This window comes from Triturus cristatus, chromosome 2_1, assembly GCF_964204655.1.
Source record: "Triturus cristatus chromosome 2_1, aTriCri1.1, whole genome shotgun sequence".
NCBI classification, from domain to species: Eukaryota; Metazoa; Chordata; class Amphibia; order Caudata; family Salamandridae; genus Triturus; species Triturus cristatus.
Window position 1 is genome coordinate 933,027,775 of NC_140581.1, and position 17,988 is coordinate 933,045,762.

General features: G+C 50.0%; 1 protein-coding gene across 1 annotated transcript in view; it reads left to right on the forward strand.

Moving 5' to 3' along the window:
* The window catches only part of LOC146866111 (protein prune homolog 2-like), a 1,273,164-nt gene that overhangs the window by 1,160,765 nt on the left and 94,411 nt on the right, over nt 1–17,988 (forward strand). Inside the window, exon 16 of the mRNA XM_085633391.1 lies at nt 3,619–3,717. Coding sequence (XP_085489517.1) covers nt 3,619–3,717 — 99 coding nt within the window. The remainder of the gene's footprint in view (nt 1–3,618; nt 3,718–17,988) is intronic.

Sequence of the window (17,988 nt, forward strand, 5' to 3'; positions counted from 1 at the left end):
TGTTCGGGCTGGACTGTTCCCATTGGGCACAGGGTCAAGACTGATTTGCATATGGCTGGGTCCAAACTGGAATGGCATGGTGAGCAAAAAAACGATGGATTTAGGCCCAGATCTCTGTACTGGTGTGAATGTATGACATTGTTCAGCATTCTGTCCATCAATAGTTCTTTTTGCATTTGTCACCCTGAGTGGGACAGGTATGCTCAGACGTAAGTCTCATGCTCTCCATGCCACTGGAATCAAGCTATCCTGGCTGAAGAGGGGTGAAACCCCGAAACCGGTCCTAGGATGCTTGTTTCCAGTCCAGGGAGGACCTGGCCTGGCAGTTCGGGCTGGACTGTTCCCATTGGGCACAGGGTCAAGACTGATTTGCATATGGCTGGGTCCAAACTGGAATGGCATGGTGTGCAAAAAAATGATGGATTTAGGCCCAGATCTCTGTACTGGGGTGAATGTATGATATTGTTCAGCATTCTGTCCATCAATAGTTCTTTTTGCATTCGTCACCCCGAGTGGGACAGGTATGCTCAGACGTGAGTCCCGTGCTCTCCATGCCACTGAATCAAGCTATCCTGGCTGACGAGGGGTGAAACCCCGAAACCGGTCCTCGGATGCTTGTTTCCAGCCCAGTGAGGACCTTGCCTGGCAGTTCGGGCTGGACTGTTCCCATTGGGCACAGGGTCAAAACTGTTTTGCATATGGCTGGGTCCAAACTGGAATGGCATGGTGAGCAAAAAAGCAATGGATTTAGGCCCAGACCTCTGTACTGGGGTGAATGTATGACATTGTTCTGCATTCTGTCCATCAATAGTTCTTTTTACCCTAGGGGTGTGGCCAGGGAAATGAGCAACCCCTCCTGTGTGGTCACTCAAAACTAGTTCTGGGGCAGCTCTTCTCCCTTTGGGATTGGTGCCTGGCATCCTAGAGGGACAATGGAGGGGCAGGCTCAGGAGTTATCTGCATCTGCCTGTGACAGGGTAGCCCTCTGTGAAGGTAATTAAGTTTCTGGGCACCAACCAAATGGTCATCCTTCCAGAGAAACAGAACACCTCTCCCCCACACGTGAGAGTAAGTCCACATCAAGTGGACTATTCAGTTTCAGTTTGACATTTGAAAACTCATGCAAACAGGATTCTGGTGTCTTTAGGAAGGGAAAATATAACTTTCTAAAAGTATCGCTTTGGAACAAATCCAACTTTACATGTGAATTAGGCTTGTAATAGATATTTTAAAAAGTCCTAGAATGAACTTTGTAATAGTTTCCTAGGCAGAGATAACATTCTTAAATGTAATATTGAACCCCAATGCTTTCCTACAGAATATCTAACTTTTAGGGCCTTGTCACGGTGAGGATGTGTTTAACATGAAACTTTTACATGCCCTACTTTGAAAAAACATGCAACCTCTGTCTTATGGACGTTATGACCTATGGAACAATCCCCGGCTGCCGCTTACAGCACTGCTTCCACACCACACAACACAAAAGGAGTGTTCACATACACCTGAAAGGTCTCATGCACTCTCATACACCCTACACCCATCACTCCCACACCAAAAGCACCTCACTTCCTCACATATACCAGCTGCTCCCTCACACAGACCAAACTCCACCCAAACAGCACCCCACACTCTCATGCCTGCTCCACAACACCTGCTTTCTCACTAAACATGCCACTGAAGTATAGGACCGACTGCACGAGCCAGCTCTTCTTCACGGAAACATGGCTAAACCCAACCTAGGCACCAGACATTGCTACAGCTATCTCCGCTGACTACATGATCACCTGGCAAGACATACCATCAGCACAAGCCTGGAGTTGGCGTTGCATCATATTGTATTGAATTGTATTTCAATTTGTATATAGTGCTCAATACCCCTCCTTTTTACTTCGGTATCCGGGTAACTAGTAACAGTTGTCGCTTCCATTTGGCAATTACGTTTATGGCTATGATGCTCATTGAAACATATCTTTTCCTTTCTCATGGTCTTGCCAATATACAATAATCTACATATATTTTATTGAGTAGATACATTCTGCAGTATCAAAGGTCAAAAATGATTTCAATGTACCTATGTGGCTTGCACATTCATCTAAAATACCTTTGGATTTTAATATGCTAACAAAATGACTGCAATTTAAACATGGACATGTTTGAACTTAACCGTTTCTACTTGAGCAGGACCAAGACTCATTTGTACATGGCATGTGTAAGTTTAGAGTGCTGCAGAGTGCAACACATTTGGATGTAATATGGCCTGAGTGTCGCCAGTGTCTGGAATTAATTCAAGCATTTATTCCATCACTTTGTTGTTTCTTACACATGACCTCCTAAATTCGAAAGGTGTGGCCAGATCTGGGTCCCTTGCTTACTCTGCCAAAGGACTCAAGCTATGCCTCACTGATGAAGCCAAGGTAGGCCAAAATTGGCCTGCTGCTTGTTTTCCCACCTAGGGGGGCCCTAGTCTGGCAGTTCAGACTACAATGCCCCTATCAGAGAAGGACCAAGGCTGGTTTGTATATGGTAAATCATTGTCTAAACAGGCACCGTTGGTGAAAAATGATGAAGTGGAATGTCACCCCCAAAGCAAGAACCAGTGGTTTATATTAATTGAAACATTGCTTCAATCACACTACTGGTTGTTTTATCAAGAGATGGACACCTCCTTTTTAGGCTTGATGGTAGTGGACCCATACACACATTATGGTCCTCCGAATAAGGTCAGTCATGTCCCAAATTCTATGTTTTTTGTCTTTCCATCCAGCTTGGATCAGCTGAAATATTGAGAAAATATTTTTTGGGTCATCATTTCAGCTGATCCAACTGGCTGAAACATCAAACTGTCAGTTTGTGGAACATTTCAGCCGATTAGATTACTGGAATGTGTCGTGTATGCTTTGGTAAGGGGATTCCACTTCTAGAGGTGGAACTTAATAGGTAACCTATGTGTTGGCAGCAGCGTAGGTCAGGTTATGACTGTGAAATGAAAGAAATCCTAATTTGTGAATTGCATTTTATTTTATGGGACTTTGATTTAATCATGAACTTTTCTCTCACTCATTGGTTTATTGGATTTAACAGTGAAAATCAGGGTGCGTTGAATGTCAATGTGTTCTAATTCTTGTTGAAAGGTTTGGTTGTGAAGTCTGACGTGATCTATCTGTAACTATTATGTTTAAGCGTGATTTTTGAGGGTGTTGTAAGTTGGCATTGTGAATTAATGCAATATGATCCTGTTGTATTTGAATAAAAATATTAATCACTAATAATAATAAATAACTATTAATCAATAATACAAAAAGAGGAATCAAAACTTTACAAAAACACCAAACATTGCCTGACTGTAAATAAAATGAACTGATCTTATGCTTGTTGTGAGATATTTTTTCATTGAAACAACAATTTGCAGGTTTTACTAGGTTTAAAACAATCTTACTTCTGAAGTTCAGTTTGGGCAATCTGACAAGCACTTACCACTCACGTTTGCACAACGTTGAAGACTTGGTTGCCACTTTGGAAAACAATATGAATACATTCAACTAGTAAAACATTAGTTAGTGCTTTGTTGGTCTATTTGCGTTTGTTTCATTACTTAGATTTAGTGTTCCATTGTTTCAGCTCAAAGTTCAGCAGCAAGATAAAATATGTCTCCAGTCTGGCAGAGCTGAGTGACCTGATACCTATGGAGTATGTGCACATTCCTGAGAGCATTATTAAGTAAGTATATTCTGTATTAACTAATTCAAATGCGTTATGTGAAATCCCTGGGGCTGCCCAGGGTTCTGCATAGCTTAATTGAGACACACGTGGTAATTTATGAAAACCATCCAAAGAAGATACAGAATTGTTTTCATTTCATAATTTCAGTTTCCTCGTTACTTGATTTTATTGGAATGTACTGTAGAAAACATGGATGTGACTAAAAGATTTACATATTCCTAAATGCTTGATTTGCAGTTGATCTATAGTAGGACATTCATAAAAAATGATCAGATTTTTTGTCCACCTTGCTTGTGGTTTATTGCGCCTCACTTCTATGCTGGGATCCACTGTGTTTTGATGGTACTGACTCTGCGGTCAGAAGCACTCTCACTGCATGTCAGCCATCAGCATTCAGTGGCTCTGATTTCCCAAAATACTTGGTGAATCTGTGTATCAGAAGCAGGATCAACTTAAAATCCCCCTCACCATTGTGAATGGTGTGGGGGACTTTTATGTTGATTCTGTTTGTGATTGACAGCTAGGGCAGATTGTTTACCATTTGATTGGTGTGTTCTTGTTCGTTTGACTGATGTAAGACTATCTATTTACAATTTGGTCATCACTATTTGTGCCTGCATGTTCCAGGGTGTGGATGTAAAAGCTGTGGGTAGTAGTTACGTTTAGAGATAGAGATATCGCTGACAATATAACTTTTTTCTCGAATAGGAGTAGGTGGTTGATTCGTCTTTCTTTTCTGAGCTGAGCAAGTATTTTAGTCTTCCATGAAGCATTTTGCTAATTCTCCCATACATTTGTATTCCCAAGCTTTTAAATTCTGCTATTACTGGGGTCTAAAATGCTGCATGAAAAGGCTCCTTGTGCCCCTTTAAACATTTCAGTCTAAAACCCAGAGTAAAAAGTCTTCTAGCTATCCGTATCTTAACCCAGATCAATAGAAGTGGTAACAATTCATGTCAAATGGCCTCTACTACTGCATTACTTCTCGGTTCCTCCTGGTTTGATGATATCATGCTCCGCCGCTAGGGGGAACCAGCTTCAGATGCACAAATGTGATTCTGACTGAGTGAAGTTCTACTCTGTTAGACGGCGACCTCAGAGGAGCCCGGAAAGGGGTCCTGGCGACCCTGAGACCCACCCTCGAAGAATCGTAGCCGGGCACTGGCGGGAGACTCCTCAAGGGTAGGAACCTCGTATCTAGGATCGTACCCCTGGCACCACACGACACAAAGACACCACACCGTGCGTTCTTAGGAATCAATCTTTATCAATCAGATTAGCACTGCAAAGATGTACAAGGAGAGCGTGGGCTCAATGAGTCTTGGAGGGGGTGAGGAGGTAGCGGGACAGTCTTTGTGGGTAAGAATCAAATGCAGGAGCGTACCCGGCGCACAGCTCACAATCCTCGAGCTGGGGGATACGCTTGTCGTCGTGGGGTCCGGCGGGACCAAGAGAGTCTGTGGGAGCCGCGAGTCACTCAGCGGGGCTCGGTTACAAGTTCGGTGGTCTTACGATCTTCGAGGAGCCGCGAGTCACTCAGCAGGGCTCAGTTACAAGTTCGGTGGTCTTACGATCTTCGAGGAGCCGCGAGTCACTCAGCAGGGCTCAAGCACAAGTTCGGAGGTCTTACGATCTTCAGGGAGCCGCGAGTCACTCAGCAGGGCTCAGGTGTTCCAAGGCGAATCTGCCGGACAGTCCCAGAGCACCCTTTGTTATAGGGCGAACCCTCTTTGATGTCCGGAGTCTGTGCAGGCAGGGGTCTTGTCACCTGGGGGTCGCTTGTTGGGGTTTCCTGCCATTGTCTTTTGATCCTTTCAGGGCCGGGTCGGGAGGAGTCCCAGACACCCAGCAGGCGTGGAGCCAGCCCTCAGGGAGGCCGGAGGGCCGATCGAAACCCATCGACCCAGGGGAGTTCAGAGGTGCGACAGAAACTGCTCCTCCCTCTCTCATCCCCTGGAAGCGTGATGTCCTCCAGCCGGAGTGGCGCCTCTAGGCCAGGGTCGTGCTGGGGCCGGGCAGCCATCTTGGTGCATGAAGTGGGCACGCGGGCCCGGGGTGGCCGAAAGGAGAGAGGCCATGGATGAGGATGTCCGGGTCGGGTGCGTGTGTTTTGGTGGGAAAGACCGGCTAGGCCGTGTGCTTGGGGCTGCCGGTACCAGGTTAGGTGGTGCGGGGACAAGTAGAGCCATGCTACGAGGCCGGGTCCAACACACGTCCCCCCCAGCTGAAAGCCGGAGAGAACTGCCCATCATCTTGGGGGGTTCTCTTCGCTGAGGCGGAAGAACCGGGAGAGGCCGTCAGCGTTGGCGTGGTCCGTACCAGGGCGATGCTCTACGGTGAAATCCATCCCCTGGAGGGAGATTGACCACCGCAGTAGCTTAGGGTTTTCTCCTCGCATCTGCATGAGCCATCGCAAGGGCCGATGGTCAGTTTGGGCTTTGAAATGGGTGCCGAACAGGTAGGGGCGTAGCTTCTTGAGTGCCCAGACCACGGCAAAGGCTTTGCGCTCAATGGTGCTCCATCTCTGTTCTCTGGGCAACAGCCGCCGGCTGAGGAAAGCGATGGGCTGGTCTAGGCCTTGGTCATTCCCCTGGGACAGGACGGCCCCAATGCCATGCTCGGAGGCGTCGGTTTGGACTACAAACTCCTTGGAGTAGTCGGGAGCCTGGAGGACGGGGGCAGTACACATGGCCTTCTTTAGGGCATCGAACGCCTCCTGGCAGGCAGTTGTCCACTGCACCTTCTTTGGCTGTTTTTTGGACGTGAGTTCCGTGAGGGGGCCGACCAGGCTGCCATACCCCCGGATGAATCTTCGGTAGTAGCCAGTGAGGCCCAGAAAGGCTCGGACCTCCGTTTGGGTGGTGGGTGGCTCCCAGGATAAGATGGCGTCGATCTTCGGCTGTAGAGGGGCGACCTGGCCGCTCCCGACCTGGTGCCCAAGGTAGACTACTGATCCTTGCCCAATCTGGCACTTGCTGGCTTTTACTGTGAGGCCTGCCTGGCGCAGGGCAGTTAGCACCCTCCGGAGGTGCTGGAGGTGCTCACTCCATTCGGAACTGAAAACGGCGATGTCGTCTAGATAGGCCGCGCTGAACTGTTCCAGCCCGGCCAGGACTCTATTCACCAGTCGCTGGAAGGTGGCCGGGGCATTTTTCATTCCGAAGGGCATTACGCGGAAGCGGTAGTGCCCATCTGGGGTGGAGAAGGCGGACCGCTCCTTGGCTCCCTCGGTGAGCGCAATCTGCCAGTATCCGCAGGTGAGGTCGAATGTGCTGAGGAACCGGGCTGCCCCGAGTCGGTCAATGAGCTCGTCGGCTCGCGGAATGGGGTGGGCATCGGCTCGAGTGACGTCATTGAGCCCCCGGTAGTCCACGCAGAATCGGAGCTCGGGGGCGACACCGGGGGCCGCGGCCTTCGGGACGAGGACCACGGGGCTGGCCCAGGGACTGTCAGATGGCTCGATCACCCCCAGGGTCAGCATCTTCGAGACTTCCGCTTGAATGCAGGACCGGACCCGGTCAGGGACTCGGTAGGCTCGGTGTCTCACCGGCGGGCTGTCCCCGGTGTCCACGTCATGGACACACCAGTCGGTGACTCGGGGGATCAGGGAGAAGAGGTCGGAAAATTCTCCTAGGAGCTGGCGGCAGTCCCCTTGTTGCTGGGCAGTGAGGGCTGGGGAGAGGTTCACTCCTTCCACGGAGCCATCCTGCTCCTTGACACACAGGAGGTCCGGGGGGGGATCGGACTCATCTTCGGCCCCGTCATCGGTGGCCAGCAGGAGACTCAGTTCTGTCCGCACGAAGTGAGGCTTGAGGCGGTTCACGTGAAGGACCCGAAGGGGATCCCGAGGCGACTGGACGTCCACCAAGTATGTGACTTGACTCTTCCGCTCAATCACTTTGTAGGGCCCGGTCCACCTGTCCTGGAGGGCGCCAGGCTTCACAGGGGCCATGACCCATACCTGCTGGCCCGGCTGGAACTCGACCAGAGTGGCATTCTGGTCGTACCAGCGCTTCATCTCTTCTTGGCTTGCCTCCAGGTTGGCCTCGGCCAGTTCTCGGAACTTCCTGGTCTGGTTCCGGAGGGTCAGAACGTATTGGAACACATCTCGTGGGGTGGTCTGGGGTGCCGCCTCCCACCCTTCCTTGACCAAACTGAGGGGACCTCTGACGGGGTGTCCATAGAGTAATTCAAACGGGCTGAACCCTAGGGACTTCTGGGGGACTTCCCGGTAAGCGAACAAGAGGCAGGGGAGCAGGACGTCCCACTTACGCCGGAGGGGCTCTTCTAGGCCGGTGATCATCCCTTTCAGAGTCCTGTTAAACCTTTCTACTAGGCCGTTCCCTTGGGGATGGTACGGGGTGGTGAACTTATAGGACACTCCACATTGTTGCCACAGGGACGTCATGTATTTCGAGATAAAATTAGTACTGCGATCGCTCACGACCTCGCGGGGAAACCCCACCCGGGAAAAGATCCCCATCAGGGCCCGGCCCACCAGGGGGGCCGTGACGGTGCGTAGGGGGATAGCCTCAGGGTATTGGGTGGCGTGATCCACTAGGACCAGGATAAAACGGTGACCTTGGGAGGTGGGGGGATCCAGGGGCCCCACGATGTCGATCCCGACTCGTTCGAAGGGGGTACTGATGACCGGGAAGGGTTGGAGGGGAGCCTTGCGCTTCCCCCCACTCTTCCCACTAGCTTGGCACGTGGGACAGGACTTGCAGTGGGCTTCTACAGCTGCTCTCATTCTAGGCCAGTAAAAGTGGGTCACGAGACGGCTGTAGGTCTTGTCCTGACCCAGGTGGCCGGCGAGGGGGACGTCGTGGGCTAAGCCCAGGAGGAAGTCTCGGAAGCGTAGGGGTACTACCAGCACCCGGCCGGATCCCAGCTCCACGACTTCTGCTCACTGTACAAAATGTTATTCTCCCAATAAACTCGGTGCGTTCCGGTTTGGTCGCCTGCGGCTTGGCCCTCGGCCTGGCGCCGCAGTCCGACCAGGGAAGGACAGGTGGCTTGCTCCCGGCAAAATTCCTCCCGGGTGGGTCCGCCCTCGTGGCGCCATTGGGCCAATTCGGGTAGATCGCCTAACTCGGGGACCGGGGCGGTGTCGGACGGTGAGGGTTCGTCGCTGGCGACTGACCTTTCCGATGGGGGGACAGGAGGACCCTCGGTGGGGACTGTTCTGACTTCTTCGGTCGGGGCGTCTTCGACTTCTCCCAGGGGGGTGAGTCGTGCGGACATAGATCGGGTGGTGGCGCACACCCACTCGGGGAGTCCCATCATTCCTAGGTGGGCCTTGCGCTCGACGTGCTTCCATGGAGAACTCTCCAGGTCGTTCCCTAAGAGGCAGTCGACCGGCTGGGAGGTTCTTACGGCAACCCTTAGTTTACCTATCACCCCTCCCCACTCAAACGGCACCAGGGCTACCTGACACATACTCTCTCTATTATCTGCGGAAATTACTGGGCAAAAGACGTTGGGGAGGATCTGTTCCTCGGGGACTAAGTGCCTTAGGACACCGGTGATGCTGGCCCCGGTGTCCCGCAGGGCCTCTATTTGGTGGCCATTGATCTTGACGAGCTGCCCGTATTTCTTCGTGTTGGAGGGCAGGAGGCTACCAGGGACCATCTCTCTATCTCCCAGGGATACTAGGGCCATAGCTGCGGGTTCCCACTCCCCTGTTTCCTCAACCTCCTCCCCCAGGGCTACGTTGGCTATCTGTCTCGCAGGGGTTGCCGCAGGGGGGACTTGGGTGGCCATGGGGCACTCCGGGTCGTTGCCGTAGTGCCCGGGCCTCTGGCAACGGAAACAAGTGACGGTTACCCGGTATCCCCGTCTCCCGGGGGGTCCGGTTACTGGTGGGGGGGGGCGCTGGGAAAGGTGGAGGTTGGGTCTTTGGGGGGCTAGGCTGGGACTCTCTCTGCCCTCCCTGGTTCCCCCCCCTCTCTGGCGGGGTGGTCCCTGACTGGCTCGGGGGTATTCTCCTACCAGGCCCCGGGGGACCCGGGTGTTGGTCCAGCGGTCTGCTTCCACAGCCAGCTTCCTGGGATCGGTGAGTTTGCTGTCGAGCAGGTGCTGGCGTAGTTCCACAAAGCAGTTCGCCGCCAGGTGTTCCCACAACATGAGGTCGGTGAGTTCCTCAAGGGTGGTGACCTTGCTGCCCTTGATCCACCCATCGAAGGCCCGACTGAAAAAGTTTACATACTCCACCCAGGTGGTGCCCGGGATTTTCCTGCAGTCCCGGAATCGCTGACGGTACATCTCGGGGGTGAGGCCGTACCTTGTGAGTAGAGCCTCTTTCATGTGGTTGTAGGAGGTCTGCAGGGAGATGGGTAGGTCGAGCAGGGTGTCTCTCCCTTCGCTCAGAAATCGTCCCCACAACCCTGCCCCCCAGTCCTTCTGCGGGACCCGATGGGAGGTCATGGCGACCTCGTAGGCCCTGAACCATTGTTGAATGTCATCGTTTTTATAATATTCTTTGACCACATCCTTGGGGATGTGGACCTTCTGCTCCGCTGGGGAGGCCGCCTCTCGGTTTCCGGGGGGCCTCCCTTCCACGTTTCTGGCCTTGAGCTCGATTTCCTTCAAGCTGCGTTCGTGCTCTAGTTGGAGCTTCCTTCCTTCGTGCTCCCGTTGGAGCTTCTTCTCTTCCAGTTCGCCTTGTACGCGCATTTGCTCTACTGCTAGCTTTTTTTCCGCTAACTTCAATTCGCCCTCGATTTTTAGTTTGGCTAACTCGAGTTCGTGATTGCGACTTCTTTCTCTGTCCGCGAGTTCTTCCGGGGATAGGCCCCCGTCTGGTACGATGCCTCGCACCTGATTGCTGCTGCTTTCGCCTTGGGGGGATTCGGCTTCGTCGGGGCGCTCCCCCGTGCCTTCTGGGCGGGAAGCCCCGGCATCCACCCAGGCTTTCAGTGCTTTCTGCAAATCTTCTTTGGTGTTGAGACCGGTGGTAGCGATTTTAAGTTCTTTGCAGAATTGCTTTAGTTCTTTATGCGTGTATTCTTCTAGTTGTTCCACCTGGAACACCCTGTTGGCGTTGGTTTCTGCGGGGCTCATGGCGCTTCCTTCTGCCATCTTTGTCGGTCGTGCGTCCGTCGTTCACGGTACGATCTCTAGGTTATGGGCCCGAATCCCGTCGCTTGCCACCAATGTTAGACGGCGACCTCAGAGGAGCCCGGAAAGGGGTCCTGGCGACCCTGAGACCCACCCTCGAAGTATCGTAGCCGGGCACTGGCGGGAGACTCCTCAGGGGGAGGAACCTCGTATCTAGGATCGTACCCCTGGCACCACACGACACAAAGACACCACACCGTGCGTTCTTAGGAATCAATCTTTATCAATCAGATTAGCACTGCAAAGATGTACAAGGAGAGCGTGGGCTCAATGAGTCTTGGAGGGGGTGAGGAGGTAGCGGGACAGTCTTTGTGGGTAAGAATCAAATGCAGGAGCGTACCCGGCGCACAGCTCACAATCCTCGAGCTGGGGGATACGCTTGTCGTCGTGGGGTCCGGCGGGACCAAGAGAGTCTGTGGGAGCCGCGAGTCACTCAGCGGGGCTCGGTTACAAGTTCGGTGGTCTTACGATCTTCGAGGAGCCGCGAGTCACTCAGCAGGGCTCAGTTACAAGTTCGGTGGTCTTACGATCTTCGAGGAGCCGCGAGTCACTCAGCAGGGCTCAAGCACAAGTTCGGAGGTCTTACGATCTTCAGGGAGCCGCGAGTCACTCAGCAGGGCTCAGGTGTTCCAAGGCGAATCTGCCGGACAGTCCCAGAGCACCCCTTGTTATAGGGCGAACCCTCTTTGATGTCCGGAGTCTGTGCAGGCAGGGGTCTTGTCACCTGGGGGTCGCTTGTTGGGGTTTCCTGCCATTGTCTTTTGATCCTTTCAGGGCCGGGTCGGGAGGAGTCCCAGACACCCAGCAGGCGTGGAGCCAGCCCTCAGGGAGGCCGGAGGGCCGATCGAAACCCATCGACCCAGGGGAGTTCAGAGGTGCGACAGAAACTGCTCCTCCCTCTCTCATCCCCTGGAAGCGTGATGTCCTCCAGCCGGCGTGGCGCCTCTAGGCCAGGGTCGCGCTGGGGCCGGGCAGCCATCTTGGTGCATGAAGTGGGCACGCGGGCCCGGGGTGGCCGAAAGGAGAGAGGCCATGGATGAGGATGTCCGGGTCGGGTGCGTGTGTTTTGGTGGGAAAGACCGGCTAGGCCGTGTGCTTGGGGCTGCCGGTACCAGGTTAGGTGGTGCGGGGACAAGTAGAGCCATGCTACGAGGCCGGGTCCAACATACTCGTATTGCACTTGTACCGTCACTATCTGCATTTATAAGATGGCAACGTGCTCACAGCTTATAATAATACGAGGCTGCTTGGCTGCCTGCTAAGAAGAAAGCAAGAAAAATCTTTGTTCTAGTATCAGAGAGTTGGAAGTAAGCTGGGGGTAATATAGGTCTGGGAAAGCACTACATTTCAGGTGGTGTGAGGATTCAAGGAAATGAGTGTTATACCTATTGCTCCTGGAGATCAAGTTATCACCTTTGGAATATCCTGCTGAGCTTAGCACAGGTATTATTTATCCAGATAGGGTTGCTGTTGCTGGAGCTCGGTCCCAATCAAACATTTTCTCCAGATCTATGACCTTTATAGCCGGATGAGAGGTAAAGGGAGAAAACTATCACTTATTAATATCTCTATACAGTGTAACCAATGCAACCACACAATAACCACTTGACAACTTAATCTGAGTTTAGTAGAGTTTAGTAACAAATTTAAAAACAAATCAATATTGACCAACCTCAACATGATTATATAGAAATACAGAAAGACCAAGATAAATCAAAATTTCCTGAAGAGATTTACCCTGTATAATATGAAACAGATGACTAACTCTATAATGACGATACAGATGATCAAGAAAAATAATTGAGTATTAAATTGCATAAGATGATTCTCCAAAGTAAGCATGAGCAAGCTATCTCTTCCTACACTACTTTACAAGGGCAACACAAAGCTACGAAGCATTTGGTAAAGGTGAAATCAGAAAGGTGTCGGCAGTCGGAGTATTCAGTAAAAGCACTCCTACCATGGGTCAGATAGCTTAAAGTCACACAAGCAGAAGGATAGATCTGCTCTCTGTATAATACTAAAATGACTCTCCTGTCCCTCACTATGTTCAGCATAAAATGTTACATGCATTCAGGGTAGATAAGCCCACGTGTCCTTGACAGTCAATTTCCATTGCTCCGGCACAACTGGGTACTTGCACCACCTTTCCCACATCGATCAGTTGCAACTTTGTTCGTCGTGGTCAATCCTCTCCTCTTCCATGAGAGCTCACCTCCTTGCTTGTTCCTGCACTTCCCCTTGCCAACTTCATCTTCCCATGCCTTGCTATTTAATTAAAACAAAACCCTTCTATGCTAACTAGTGAGGCTTTGTCCGTACCTGCAGTGGAAACAAAATACAAGCAAACGCATTCTGCATTAATGGTTAAATACGAATGACATGTTAGATTTTAAACGTGAGCATGAACTGAACTGGTTTTTCGAGGCCCACTCTAGTCAACTTTAGCAGTGCACTGGGTTACAGAATATGTGCACATTTCTACACATACACTGCATGAAAACAATTCTTGTTACACGTATAAATGTTTATACTTTAATCTTCACATACACATTCTAATTTATTACCCTCACATTGGGGCACATTTTATGTTAACTTCTCTCATCAAATTGATATATAACTGTTACATAGACCTTTACTAATCACGTTCTGTACTCAAATTCTTAATGTGGAAAACTTTAAATATGCAATACTCCACTTCACTTTAGTAACATTAATCACCCAGGATATATTCAAGTGCTGACTACTCATGATTATGATGCACTCATATAGTATCTAAGATGGGATCAAGATAACACTTCTCCACTGTTTTCAGTCATGTTTTATGTGCTGTTGCTTGTTTGGTTACACTGAAAGCAAATGCATGATAAAATGCTAAGCCAGCAGGTGTAAATGCATGAGAGAGCAGAAACAACTGGCTTCGTGCAAATCATGTTTTTGGGTAAACAAAATGCATTCACTTATACCATTGCTAAATCCACCTGTGAAGGAAAGATGAATCACACAGGTCTCTATTCACAAATGGATTTTCCGCCTACAGCATCATTTTAACCTGAAAATCCTTTTTTTACGACTGGCTGGAATTCGTTTAGAGATTTCTAATGGCTGAGAATGCTTTTAGTACTTCAAAATTATCCACCATGAATGCGGAGAATTTGTAGTAGTAAATACCATCAACAGCTGGGTAGTGGGTATTCCTAGGCGTGGTTTGCCTTGGAGGTTTGGCATCGTCCAGAAACATGATTCTTTCAAGGGCATTTGTAAACTCCTCTTTCACTCATTTCCATGCTCGAAATGGTCAGATATTTGGCTGGCGTAACTGCCCCTTCCAGGATAGGAAAGGGTACGAAGCACCTCCAGATTTGCTGGGGATATAGACATGTGCTTCTTCCACAAGGACATTTTTTTCCCCTGAGGAGAAGAAAAATAGTTCATTGGTAGAGGAGGTTCAGTTACCCTTGTGTCGAGTTCTACGGGAATTGTAGCATGACATTCCCAGTTGTACACCTGCAACCTGTGCCTGGTGAAACTTTCAAAATTAAGCACTACAAAATTAGACTTGCAAAACAATATACAATCCCTACTAAAATGGATTAGCATGAATTATCACACTGTAAATCTATCAGCTCCAGGGCTTGTCGAAGGTGATCACCAACACCAAATCCCTTGTCTACTGTACCAATCTGTGAGATTACATGCACCAACATTCCTTTCTACTAGCGTCATACAGTTTTTGGGACTGAAAAGTCCTCTGTCCATCCTGCATGGATATCTGAATCCCTGATCCTGATTGTTGGTCATGCGCAAACATGGATCATGTGTGTACACCATAACCTAGGTATATCTCATGCTTTGACCAGGAGGGGCTCACCAAGCACTGCTCTTGGCCTACATACTGATCATGTTTAGCGCCAGGCAGCATGTGATATTTGCATGTGCATTATTACATGGAGGGTAGGTCCATTGTCGACATTGCTAAGTTAGCATGAGCTTTGCTGCCAAGAGGCTGCTTTTGCGCACGTTACTACTTTATTTTGCAAGACTGTTTGTGCCTTTCACATGAGAACTGTCTCCTTTTTGCGTTCTCCGCAGTTTTCTGGGGTTTAGTCTGCACACAGACAAGGTCGATAAACAATGCCACTTGCTATTCTGTTCTGGTCAGTCCCTCGCACCTACACATAACACAACACACGGCTGCACCACTGAAAGTCGGGTGCTTTTAATATTGCAGAGACGCATATTATTGAGACACTTGGAGAGACACCTTTCCAGAGAGAAGAGCTGTGCTAGTCCCGAGATGTAAACCTTTCATCTAGGCCTTGAGGTATGGGGTCTGCTGACAAAGCCCAGAGGTCTTCTTTTATATAATAAACTATATCTTGGCATGGGGAGGGTGGTTAGGTACTAAAGCCCTTTGTCACTGTTTTTATAAAATGATATCCCCATTTGTATTCTATGGAATTGTAACAATACTGATGGTATTGTGTTTATGCATTTTGCTGCTGGTAATGGCACGTGTACTGCACCATAGAGCACATTAGTTAAAATAAACATTTTAAACTATACCGTGACTCTAACTACTCTTATTGTGGACAGGTATGAGTGAGAGAGCGAAAGAGTTGTCTTGCTAGCGCGATTCCTGAGCGAGTCGGAGTGTCGTGTTCTGGGTTGTCTAATCATAGGTAGCTTCGCTATTTGTTGGGGAAGGAATGAGACACTATAGCTAGTCGGTTTTGGGGATTTTTGGGCACTAAGGTGATAGGTTGGTACACCACTATACACCGAGGTCCTGGTTTCCTGCGCATAGTTCTGTATATGTGTAGAATACCTGCAACAGCATGCTGGAATGCATGTGTCTGTGCATGTCACATAACATGGAGGCCTGTGGGTTGCATTTTAGATATCCCAGGGCATGGAGAGACTAATTTAGGTGAGGACTGGAACCGCCACACAGCAGATGTGGATTGCTGACATTCCGTAGGGTTGGGGTGGAAGCACAAACACTGAAGGAAGGGGAGCAGAACCACCTCTGTGCACACCAAATGTCTCTTTGATTCCAGGAAGAGTTACAGGTCAGTGGGCCCTGGGCTCATTGTGAGGGAGATGGTGGGTATGATAAGGTTGGCACTGTAAGACCAAGACTTAGGCGTTTCTAACTTTTAGACATATCACAGTGGAGGCTAGCAGCCAGGTGTGATCCCCTGTTACTCCCATGGCATGTACTGTGGGTAAATCAGAATTGAAGCCACTCCTGCTGTGGCAGACTGCCTCAGACAAAGGGCAAAGCAGAGGAAAGGGTACTTCTAAGGAGGTAAAACCTGAATTTCAAAAGACTAGACACTCAGGGGTCGAATCCGATGTTGTTCGGAAGGGCTCCGAATCGGATTCAGGTTTGCCGTATCTAATCTGGAACCCTTGTTTCCGACCGAATCGAACACACTTACCAACAACTGATTCTGATGGCTGGAAACCATTAGGGATGTCCGAATTGGTTCTGAAAGGCATTTGGACAGGTCGCATCTTTCAGAGCTGAATCGTACAGCTCTATGGACTCGTTTTCAGAGCGAGTGAGTACGATGACCGATTCAGATAGCCATTCAAATTCGGTTTCTCCGGAACAAATCCCTGCTGGAATCTGTCTTTGGAGGCCCATAGCAGGCACCCCTTCATCCGGGGCCTTTTGGATGGGGCCCGTGGGGGTACCCAAGGGACCCTTCTTTCTAACCATGCACAGTGTGGCAGGCACCACGGTGTGCAAGGTTTTTCTCCGCCACTCCTTTCTTCAATGGGAGCCTGTGTTCTGGTACGGAACACATGCTCCCATTAAAGTCAATGGTTGTCCAGCCTAATCGTATCCGGAAGCACCCAGATACATCCAAATCGCTTGTTCGGACTCCCCGGATCCGAGTCGTCCGTAAAGCATTCTGGAACCGATTCGGTAGGAATGCTTACCGAACGGCATCGGAATCGACCCCTAAATATTTGTTTCTGGATTGGAACAATAAAGGTGGCAGCATGAGTCCCACACTTTTTTCAACAGTGCTGTTTAACCAGAGAGAAGATCACCAAGACTTCGAGCTGCTGGAACCAGGGCTTATGACCAAGGTCTGCTTGTCTCCCTGCTGGGTGATAGACCATTAACGAAGAAGGGACGATCACTTGATCTGAACCCTGAGCACCAGCCTTCTGCAACCAGAAGACCCTGTCAGAAGGAGAAGGGCGACTGAATGGAGCAAGGCCTAGCGGAAATCCTGCCTAGAGGATCCTGGTGACTGGAGTGTGAGACGTCCGGTCCCTTTGAGACCGCTGCACTAATGATGTTGGTGACCCCCATAAGCTAGGTGGGGCCACCGTGAAGTAAGGGCCATCACCCTGTATGCCAGGTGGGGGCGAATTTAGCACCTAGGGCAGCAGAAGTTGACTGTTAAGGCCCAACATAGACTTTATCATGTGGGGACCAGCGTGGTCTGTATCCGAAAGTTGGCTCCAGTTATGAACAGGGAATAACTGGCCTCAGTAAAAAAAAGATGTAAGGACTTTGCGATACTGCCTAGGATGACTCTGACGTGATGACCTTAAGAGAATGTGGATATTATTTAGTATATTGCTTATGCTTTGTGTGCTTATATTAAATTACTATGTTTTTCATAATGGTAAGTATTTGGACAATCAGCTTTTTGTGGTTACTGTTTGTACCTTGTGTCTTGGGCCTGTACATGCCTCACATCTGCCTCCCCTCAAAGAGCCTTGGACTGCTCGAACCGCCCCATCACTGAGAGTCAAGTGCTGATCACTGAGAGTCAAGAGCTGGAAGGGGTAGTACATGGCCCATATTAGGACCCATATTAGGTCAGGCCCAGGGACAGCCCAAGGATAGCACAGCAGGAGTAAAAAGGCCACAACCCACACAGTTGAGCTCCGTGACCCCTGCTTGCCCCATGTACCGCTAAAAGGGGTTCCACAACAGTATAATATCATAAGGAGAGGAGTACATACATACTGGGGAGAGGAGTTGGCCTAACGGCTAGGGCGCTCGACCTCAGACCTGGGGAACTGGGTTCAAGTCTCGTTAATGATGCTGAACATCCTGTGATTGTGGGCAAATCACTTAATCTCCCCGTGCCTAACAAAAAATGAATGTGTGTCCTC